General features: G+C 39.7%; 1 protein-coding gene across 1 annotated transcript; it reads right to left on the reverse strand.

Annotated features, from left to right (window-relative positions):
• Nucleotides 1-493: 493 nt before the first annotated feature.
• On the reverse strand, nucleotides 494-10567 carry LOC147311967 (signal transducer and activator of transcription 1-like). Its single transcript, XM_086267631.1, has 24 exons — nucleotides 10438-10567; nucleotides 9487-9614; nucleotides 9159-9303; nucleotides 8970-9065; nucleotides 8476-8553; nucleotides 8305-8383; nucleotides 7668-7756; nucleotides 6653-6804; nucleotides 6385-6549; nucleotides 6198-6290; nucleotides 5605-5664; nucleotides 5441-5470; nucleotides 5265-5352; nucleotides 5112-5153; nucleotides 4843-4926; nucleotides 4623-4724; nucleotides 4397-4532; nucleotides 3694-3746; nucleotides 3531-3607; nucleotides 3270-3409; nucleotides 2920-3090; nucleotides 2649-2706; nucleotides 2485-2557; nucleotides 494-1551 (listed from the first exon to the last, which is right to left on the reverse strand). Exons 2-24 carry the CDS (start codon nucleotides 9612-9614, stop codon nucleotides 1402-1404), a joined length of 2289 nt encoding a protein of 762 aa, XP_086123757.1. The 5' UTR covers nucleotides 10438-10567; the 3' UTR covers nucleotides 494-1401.
• Between the last annotated feature and the right edge of the window lie 262 nt (nucleotides 10568-10829).

Below are 10829 nucleotides of genomic sequence, written 5' to 3' on the forward strand. Positions count from 1 at the left end.
TCTAGAGATATGGTTTGGCCTAGTTAAACAAAGTAAGTTGGAAAGGGAGGTTAAGATGTTAAACTGGGCTGCCTATGTTGTTGGTGATATACTGAGTGCTCACGACCCAGGATTCAGGAAGTGGGAACAAAAAGGAATAACAGCGATTTGTACAGTAATGAAAGATGGCCATTTGATGAGTTTTCAAGATTTAAAAGATCGGTATAGTCTAGAGAAAACCAATTTTTACCGGTACCTGCAACTCAGAGACTACTTTTCAAAGGAAATACGAAGTTCGCGTACGTCTTATGGCATCCTGAATTGTATAATTAAATCATACAGGGGCCTCCAATTCAAGGAGATTTCTGTACTATATAAAAATCTAAGAGAGAACACGGCAACATCAACTGAATACATAAAAAAGAAATGGGAGCAGGAAATAAAAACTGATATCTCAACTGAGGAATGGTTAGGTATGTGTGAAACCCAGAACACAACGACTAACTCAAGATGCTGGAGAGAATTTGGGTGGAAACACCTTACTCGATTCTTTATTACACCAAAAATCAAAAGTAAACAGACTCAAGACAGTTTGCCATGCTGGAGAAGATGTGGTAACATGGAAGCACATCATACGCACGTGTTTTGGGAGTGCCTGAAACTGCATAATTTTTGGAAGAACGTGAGTCTTGTAATAGGCAATATCTTGGGCTACCAATTACCACACAATTTTAAAACTGTATATCTTGGGAATATTAGAGAGTATGTTCTGTACGACGACTTGTATTTGACAAAAATCCTATTGATAGCTGCAAAGAAAGCTATAACAAGAAACTGGTACAAACTGGCTCCGCCTTCATCACGAGACTGGTTAAATATTGTTGGAGAAATCTATGCAATGGAAAAAATGACTTACATTCTCAGATTAAAGGAAGATATTTTCGTTGCTAAGTGGGAGAAGTGGACATTGTATGGCACCAAGGAAAATTAATGAACGAACAAAACATTTAAGGTCTATGACTCTGTATATCTATTGATGCATGCCTGTATAAAAGTACATATATAAGCTGGAGTATGTATGCTGCTGAGCAAAGGCAGGCATGCATACGGTAGTTGATTAGAATTGGCACCCACACCTTCTGTTCGCTTTAGTTCTGTTTTGTTTTGACTGTGTGCTTGCATGGTTATTTCTCCTGTAATGCAAAACATGTCTATGTTTAAACTGTGACAAAACTATCAATAAAAATTACAGTGTCAAAAAAAAAAAAAACTAAATATACCAAATATACAGCACAGTAAGAAAAACAGAATGTGAATACAAACTTTGAATTAAAATCTCATACACATTGATTGTTGCTATTTTTACAGTACAGCTTTTCTTTTCCAGCAAAGTGCAGCGTGTGATCAGCAATCCAGCAGATTTTAGCTGAAACTAAACTGATCGACAAAGAGGTTTTCAGGCGATGATGTCTGTAACGAAGCTAAAGTTGGGCAGATGTCCAGCTGAGATTCCCAGGACACGACTGGAGCAGGCGAGTCGACAATAAAAGAGAGGAATTCACTCAAGCTGGCCTGCAGTGAAACACAGAAGGTTTAGTTTAAGTTAGCTGCAGCAGGAAAGGGATAGGGTTTAAACCTGGAGATACTCAGAAGGTGATGCATGTGATGTGATGCATTCGATGTGTTGTGATTTACTTGCAACAGAGAGAGAACATTTAGGCTACGTTCACACTGCAGGCAAAAGCGCATCAAATCCGACTTTTCTGACCCTATGCGACCCATATCCGATCATGGTATGACAGTTTGAACAGCACAAATCCTCTCTAAAACAGCAATAAGGATCATTATTAGGCCATATGTAAATAACAAAATAACTTTATAACTTAAAGCAAAATTGGGAAACGTAAAGTCCGAAACAAGTCTTTATATTAAGGCCATCAGTCAAACAATACTGTTTGGTCTGGGTCTAAACAGAGCGCGTCGTGTGTGACGTCTTCTTTTACGCATGCGGGCCGCTTTGAGGGCCGTGAACGGTTCACACTAGAGCGTGTTTGCTGTCACATTTTATTTTTAGTGTGAACAACCAGACAAAAAAAAAAAAAATCGGATTTGATCAAAAAAAAAAATCGGAATTGAGCATTAAGACCTGCAGTGTGAATGTAGCCTTAGTCTCCTTTAAACATATTTTTTTCTTGTGGTCTTTTATGCAAATAAAAGAAATGGCTGTTTGAACACGGCACAAAGCGGGCTCATTAAAGACAACCTGTAAATTTTGAAATTATCACTGGAGGTACAGATACAGTGTTGGTGAGGGAAAATTACTGTGTGATCGTTGGGATCTTCTGTCGTACGTCACTTTTAGTATTCATGTTTTCAACAGGCTACAGCTAAATGGTAAATAAGCTGTTCTTAAACCAGATCTTTAACGAGATCCAGATCCCAACGAATTAAGTCTATTTAAAAGGGCTGCGGGAAAATAAACCTAAAAAGAAATAATAAACCTACACTTCTTTCCAGGTCATTGTCCATTTCCATCATGTGGATCTCATTGGGTGGAGAAGGAGGTGGCGTAGGATCGCTGTACAAAAACAAACAAAAAAAAGATTGTAATAATGAATAAAAATTAAATTCAGACACACTGCAGAAGCATTTTTGTTACTGTTACTTACTTTGATATAAAAGAAGGTATTCTGCGGTGATATCCATCCCCTGAAGGTTCTGATGTTTCTGGGTGGACAGATAGGATTGAGCTCATTACACAGAAAGTAAACTGGATCATCTCAACATTATTTGAAATGGTAAACACTTTATGACAGAGTTTATCTTTATCTTATGACAGAGTACCAGACAAAATTTATATTCACTGTTTTCTACAGGATTTTTATTTATTTATTTATTTAGTTGTAATTTTCATGGAGGAAGTGATGTGAGAGGTGATACCGGGGGATTTGTAGCGTCCGAAGGCGGTGTCTTTGGGGATGTCGGGGTAAAGATAGACCAGGGGATTTCTGCTTCGCTGGGATGCCAGACTGTAGCGGTAAATGATATCTGGCAGAGGTAACACCAACAGCTCTTTCTTGGTGTATGGCTGTACTGCATGCACATGAGGCTCTACAGGGGGAAAAACACATATCAATACAAAGCAGGACAAACCACTGCAGTCAGCAAACACACAATTTAAGGTAAATATACTTTATAGTGAATACATAATTATAACTATTCTATTTCCTCCAGCAGAGTTATTTAAATTGTCCTCAGTGGGCTCAGTGAAGACAGACTCAGAAACATACCATCGTTGGAGTGGTCGACCCAGCTGAAGGTGACGGCGCCGTCTCTGCTGCTCTCACTGAACCGGATCAGAAAAGTACCGGCCTTTTTTTCCTGCAGCAGGAGGCGTGTCCTCTCCCTGCTCACGAACCCCATGATGGATCTGAAAGTCGCACACAGGAAACGCCACACCCTTCCACATTAGCACATCATCCGTATATGACTGTAATACAACTTTAAGAAATGTTGCTAATCTAAGTTTGGATGTCAGTGTGAAGTCGTACCCATCACGCCAAAGATCCACCAAGTGTTTCTTGATTAAATCGAGGATGCCATCGATCCAGATCCAGGCATTTTCGTTCTGCCTCACAGGAAAACAAAGAGTCAAGCCCCTGTGTGCTTGCTGTCAGACTCAAGGAAACTACAGGAACTTATCTTAAGACCCACCTTGGAGAAGCTGCTCCAGAACACAGGATCATCATCATCTGCAGCAGCACCAACTGTTACATTTAAAAAAAAACAAAAACAAACAAACAAACAAACACATTACCATAAAGTGTTTTATAGTATTTATAAATTTTAATATTAGATAGTATAGTACATGCGTAATCATTGCACTATTTGTTTGTTTGTTTTTACCTGTGCACATATTTTTTATTCTTCATGTGCACGTTCAAATGTTTGCACATCAGGGCTAAGCTACTTTGTATTTTGTGCTAAGCCAACTATGTACTCTGCTTTTTACTGTATGCTACAAGCTAATAATGTATTTTCCATGCTAATCTATGCTAACAATCTGCTTTGCATGCTAATTGTATCATTTCAGTAAAAATAATAGTGATTTCCAAAATGCGAAAAACTATTTTTGTACTGGTCAGTACTGATTTTATATAAAAATATACATTTTTTAAACATGCAAGTAAATATTTTTTTTACTTTGATCCTTAGTGATATTGTTTTTCAAAACCAAAAAATATACAGAAACGTCAGGCTTTTAAGACTACACACAATATGCAAGATATATCTTTATATACACAGCTTAATAACTAAAATGAGCTCTAAAATTAACTCCCATCAACAACGCAAATGAAATATAAATGTCTTTTTAAAAAGTAATTGCAAAAAATTAGCTTAGATTTTATTTACTTACCCATAATTTTGTCTCTTAGCATGAAGAGCTGCATTTCATCGAGCCCTCGTTTGCCAACGGTCAAAAACTGCCAGCTCAGCACCTGTGACAGCTGCTCCCAGGTGAGAGGAGGAGGATTCAGGAACAGTGACAGGTCCTAAAGGGAAAAGTCACAGAACCACAATGAAGTTTCCTGACTTGTCTTAACAGATGTTACTAGTGTTTGTTGGCTGTGACAAAATTTTACCCAAGGTTCACTGGTGGACACCATGTTCCACCACATGATGGAGGCCCAGGCATTGGGGACTTGATTCGTGCTGGAGATGACGACCACGGGCAAGGAGCTGGCCTGGACCGACAGCAGAGGAGGAAACCAGTCAATAAAAGTACAAACCCTCCACCACAGCAACCATTTTTAAAGATCAGGACTAGAGAACGCCATCAAAGCTGAAGTTCATGCTGCTTACCTCGATGTTGCACGTTTGTCCTGCGTACTGAAACTCTGTCACAAACTTGATGATGTGCAGCTCTTCAGTGACTACCAGATGGTTCTAAGGGAAAAGAAAGAAAGTAACATGAGTAAGGCAGCAGCTCACGTCTCTAGTATTTACCTCTGCTTACCCTCAAGATTTTCCATCAAGATTTATAGGACTACATACTACTGAAACGTGTACAGTATAGTAATGCTCATAAATGCTCATGTGAAAAAAGACAATTTAAAATAAACTTCTCTTACCGCAGATGAGCTTTTGCTTCTTGATTTTCTTTCCTTGAGCGACTGAAAAAATATAATTTTTTTATAAGAAACTACAAGCTGTACTGTATAAAAGAACATATGAATGCACAATGGTTAAACATAAAGCTTTGTTAACGTTGAGGATTTTCATACCATGTGCCCAAATTCTGCCATCAAGCCTCCATCTGTGTCCTCGTCCAACACCTTACAGTCGTCTCTGTTGAAATCAAAGAGACGGAACCTGCGACAAGTACAAAAAGCATCAGTACTCATTTATTACAGAAATATAAACTTTCATAAATGTATATTTCAGATTTTAGTCTACCTACCCTTTCACTGTCTTGGCTTCTGCAACATCCCTTATTTTGGTGGGGAGAAAAAAGACAAAAGGTTTAAAATTTAAAAAAGGTCTTTTTAAAATAAAAGTTCAAAAAATAAATATTTCCATCTGAACTCTATGCCACTCTTTCAGACCAGCTTTTCTTTCACTTACTTGTCAAATACAGGTTTGACTCTGAACCTGCATTTGAATTCAGGGATGTTTGCCAGGAACCTGAAAAGAGAAAAGACATTTCTTTATGTTTTTTTTAGTTTAGCACTGGTTATTTTGGGCCCAGTAAACACGTAAAAAGGTCTAAGTAAGCTCATAAACTGCTTTCAGTCAAAATGTCTCATCTCAAAACGTAGCTGCTAACTCCTGTGCTTGTTAAGAAACAGTTTGTCTGTAAGAATAATTAGCAGGTAAAAGGAAAGTATACCTAATGAGGTCCATCTGAGACCTCAGAGAGAAAACTGCAGTCAAAATAAGATGAACGTCAGTTTAATAAAGAAATGTTTTAGTTTTGGGGATCAGACCTGACCCTAAACTGTGTAAAGGCCACAGAAAACTGTGGGCAATATAAAGTTTTCACTGATTTTCACATTTGACCCCGTTTTCCCCCAACATTAAACTGCTAACAAACAGACAGACAAACAAAAGGAACTGATTACATACTCCCATTACATTGAAGCGGTGAGTGACATGAAGTCCCAGCTGACATTTGGGTTTCTCAGACATACACGTGTATAAAGTCAGTGCATGCTTACCTCACTGTGATACTGAACTGCACCCCGGTCTTCAGTATCAGAGGACGCTGTGGAAATTTCTGCATGACGGGCTGTTTCTCCACCACCAGAGCGCTGCAATGCCAGACCACAACAGAACATGTCACTATTCATACTGTTGGTGCATCAGTGTGTGTGTGTCTATACATGTAAAAAAAGAGTGACTCACTTTGTGACTAGTTTTATTAACAAGGACAGCCCAAATTTCTCCATTTCTGGGATTGAAGTAGGGAGGCAGAAGGCAGGGTCAGTGCTGCTGTATTTGCTGTTCTGGTCTTGAAGTTTCTTCAGCTGTTCGCAGACTCCTAGCAGCACTTCGGCGACAGTCGAAAACCTGCACACAGAATAAAACAGGCACAAGTGCTGAGTGTAAAAAGTCAGAGGAAAAACAGATTCTCTTAGACATGCAAAGGTGAGCAGAACAAATGAGCTCTAACCACTTGTCCAGGTGGTCCAGACTGGTGTCATCTTGACTTCCAATGCAGGCCAACTGCTGCCTGCGCTTCCACTCTGGCAGCTCCACATCAGTGAGAGTCGCCACAACCTTTTCTGTCTGCTTTAAAATGTTAACCAACTGATGCAGCACAATCTGCAAGACAAAAAAAGAAAAGATTCATATGTGCGCATAAGAGAGGGAAGAGGTTTCACCATCTGACCAGTGCAGACATGATCTCTCACAGCCCGCAATAAAATCTGAACACAGCAAAATAACAGTTAAGGAAAGGTTACCCACCGTAACCCAAGGTTCTATGAGTATAACTCTGAGAGCTGTCATCTATGTTGCTGTTGGCTGTATCAGCTTATATGACTTATTTGCATTTCAAATGGCAACGTCTGAAAGGGGAAGACTGCTACGCAAAGTTGACTTAGTCCTACTGCCTATAGGTTGCTGGTTTGTTCAACCAATCAGTGCAAGGCATTTCCACCTATGTTTTTGCTCAAAAATATTTCCCCAGAAAAACAATGTTGCATTTAGTCATGATTTGGCAAGCTGCCAACATCAACATGACGCCGTGACAACATTGCTCCATGGTCACAATGCAGCAGTAACGTTACAGTACAGTGTAAATGCGATGTCACATTTATGCTGTAAAAACATTTACAATTACAGTTTTGTAATGTTACTGCGACCTAGTTTTACATTTCATGCTAGGATTAGGTAATTATGTATTATGTAATTTGAAACATGAAGTAGAACAGACCAATAGCAAATAATAGATGTTTCTACTAAACTGCCCCAACCAGTTTGTTTCTAGATTTCTATGCAAACAATCATGAAAGAAATCTATGACATGAACATTTTCTATGAAGCTTTCATAATAATTGCACAAAATATCAAAATGAATGTGGTTTATCCATTTAGACTAGTTGTTGTAGAGACCCACCCTTTGGCACATCCCAGCACACCCACTCACTTCACCAGATGCACCATATTATTATTATTTATCATACCTCCTTTCTTTGTGTTATGGAGACTGCATGTTTCTGACATGCCTGATCAACAATATGTTGGGACTGGGTCATATCAGTGTGCTCCTCCACTGGAAAAGGAAGACAAGACACTTGTGTCAAAAACAACTGAGTGACAAACCAGACCTGCCAATCCTGCCAAGCAACTCCTGGGCTGACAAATGGGACTGAACTAGTGGCCACTTGAGGTTGACTCTGACAGTGAGTCAGAGTCCCCATAGACTCCCATATTAAAATGCCCAAATTTACGCCACAACATCACCTTGTTTTCAGCCTGTTACAAAAAACAGGTTTAATCTTTGCAGATACTTCCCTCCTTCCCTACTTTGAAGGGCATGGCCAGTTTGACAGGTGACAGAGGCATCGGTAACTGTCAGATGTCTGCTGGGCTTCCGCTCAAATAACTTGAGTCACTGCAGTGTTTGTGCCTTTTTAACGATGGGCAAGGGCTGTGTTGAGTTACGGCCTCAGTTTTGATTAGTGAAATTTCTAGGATTTTATTACTAATCACACTGCTAAAATTAATAATTTAATGTCGTCCACACTTCAAAAACCAGTAGGTAATGGCATGGCGACTATGTCCATCTTTTATATACAGTATGTGGTCGTGCTATCGTACCTTTATTTTGCCAGGCCATCAGAATATAGTCCAGTTTTTCATTCAGACCCTCCAGTGTCTTGATTTCCTTCTTGGTCTCCTACATTAGAGTAAAAGTGCATTGGTTTAAAAACCAAGAGGAAAACATTTATCCTTCTTGGAAGGCTGAAAATAAAATCCCAGTAATCTTACCAAAGTCTGTTGCTTCAGTTCATTGACTTTGTCGTCCAACTCGCTCCAGCTTTGTTGCATGCTTGAATTATTGCAACTCTGACAAAAACAAGAAGGTTCTGTCACATGTTTGCAATTATTATCAAATATTTATTTATAATTAAAATTTATATTTACTTTTCCTTTCCTCTGGTTGTGATCACAGTTTCGCTCTAACGTGTTGCCATATTTGCTTTGCTATGACTCACAATGCTACGTTTTCTGTTAGCATGAGCAATTTTTACAGTTCCACCTACTCACTGGTCCGGGAAAATGTATTTCTGCCGTTAATTGTAACTCTCTCTATAAGCAACCCAGGCACATGTTTACAGTTAGTGTGCATCAAAGTTATGATTCTACTAAAATCTTTTCATATCTACTTTTGGTTAACTGCAGTGACCTTGGGACAGACCTGTCTGTGTAAATATGACTTAGGAATGAAACCAGGCTCTTCATTAGAACAGCATTTAACTGACCTGAGGCTGAGAGACCGAAGCCAGAATTTGCTTTTCCTCCTTCAGGCATTCAGACAGAATTAGGGCCAATTTCAGCGGCTCACCCTCGAAATGCCCCTAAGGAGCAGAAAGAACCACGCAAATCATTACTGGAAGTGCATTTTCAAATAATAAAATTTTTTTCTGCACAGAGCATCATATCTGTTCTACCAGCAGGTAGTCCTTCATCCTGGAAAAATCTGGCCCCTGCAGAATATTGTTCTCCTGAACAGAACGATACCACTGCTCTTCTAGAAACACCAGGAGAGCCTGGAAACAGGTTCTGGCTCTGTGCTCGTCCACAGCTGCCGAATCCCTAATGCAGAGAAACAGAAGATTTAACTACAGGACTGCATCTGTTTGCATGTGCTGAAAAACAATTTACGATTTCACAATCTTCCTTACATCATACTGTACAACTTACTATATTATTAAGTTAAAGCTCTTTAATCTTAGACCATAACTATTTTCCCTGCTCCTGCATCCAGCCCCGTCTTACCAGTCCTGGTTCTCGATCCAGGTGCTCAGATAGTGGCGAATCTCTTTGGGAAATCTTCTCTCGTACAGCTGGCAGACCCGGCTCTGGAGTGCAGAGTCCAGTTTCAGAAGGGCCTGCCACTGAGCCATCTGCAGTCACAAAGACACGAACCTCTTTTTACGAGTTCAGGGCCTCTGATTGGTCCACAGATGTGATAGGAGTCTTTACCGTTATTTTCCTCCATTTTATTAACAGAAATACATCTTACGCTAGAGTAATTTAAGATAAAGTTTTATATAGATTAAAAATCTGTTTTTACGTGTGGCCTGGCCAAGAGGGCAGCCATGACTATAACCATATATAATCATACAAATATGACTGACGCTCACTGAAAATGTGTACCGCCAATCGTCAGATCACATGCTGTAACAAGTGAATAACAAGTGCAGTTTCAAAAGTGATCACACTGACAGTTTTCTTAGTCCTTAAAAGCTGACTTAAACTCCCATGCAGTTATATTTATCTTATTTATCAGCCAAAGGGAATGTCTGTGGACACAGAGAACGTGGAAATCTCAAAATAATTCGAATAAGCACAGCACCAAAGTGAGGTGTGAGTAATGATGACCTGATTAGTTTTATGTGTTTATGTAATGCAAAGCGATTGTGGTGGCGTATTGATGTCGCCAGCTATCGGTAAATATAATGTAACTGAGCTCACTGGAAAGTTTTGCCCCGCTCTTTAATATAATCGGAGGGGATTTCCAAGAAATGCAACAACACCGCAGCAACTTCAAGAACCGAGGATTTTCATTTATTTACATTTGCCTTTTTAACAGCTTTTATCAGACAATTACCTACTTCTAAAAATCAGGATCGCGCACATTTTGGAGGAAAAGTGGGCCATAAGCTGCGCACAAGGCTGCCCGCAATAGAACTAAAGTTGTTTCTTTGCGCAGAAATCATGACTTACCTTGGTGGGTGGCTCTTTGTCGGACAGGTGAAAGCAGGACAAAAATCACAAGCGACCTCCAGCCTTCTGATCTGGCTGTTAATTCTTGCCTCAAGAACGAGGACGCGAACTTCCGTTGCACACGCCCACTCACACTCACCACGTGATTCTCCAGAACTCGTCCTGCTGAGTGCGTAAAGCTGGAGGCCGCACAGCTCGACATCCGGCAAGTCACAAAGTAAAGAAAAAATAACAACAGCCAGATGTTGAAACCCTGAAAACAGCTGTTTTCTGTGCAGGTTTCAGCTCAGTTTGGTGGGCTGTTGCACATCAGCGCGCATGAACCCGTTTTTATCCGTTTTTTTCCACAATACTTTTTCTTTCTGCACTTTTCTATTGCACTGTTGTGTCTG

Source organism: Aulonocara sp. 'chitande type north' Nkhata Bay, linkage group LG16 (assembly GCF_057382095.1).
Source record: "Aulonocara sp. 'chitande type north' Nkhata Bay isolate Kocher_YH1m ecotype deep benthic linkage group LG16, A_spYH_male_GT1.1, whole genome shotgun sequence".
Classification (NCBI taxonomy): Eukaryota; Metazoa; Chordata; class Actinopteri; order Cichliformes; family Cichlidae; genus Aulonocara; species Aulonocara sp. 'chitande type north' Nkhata Bay.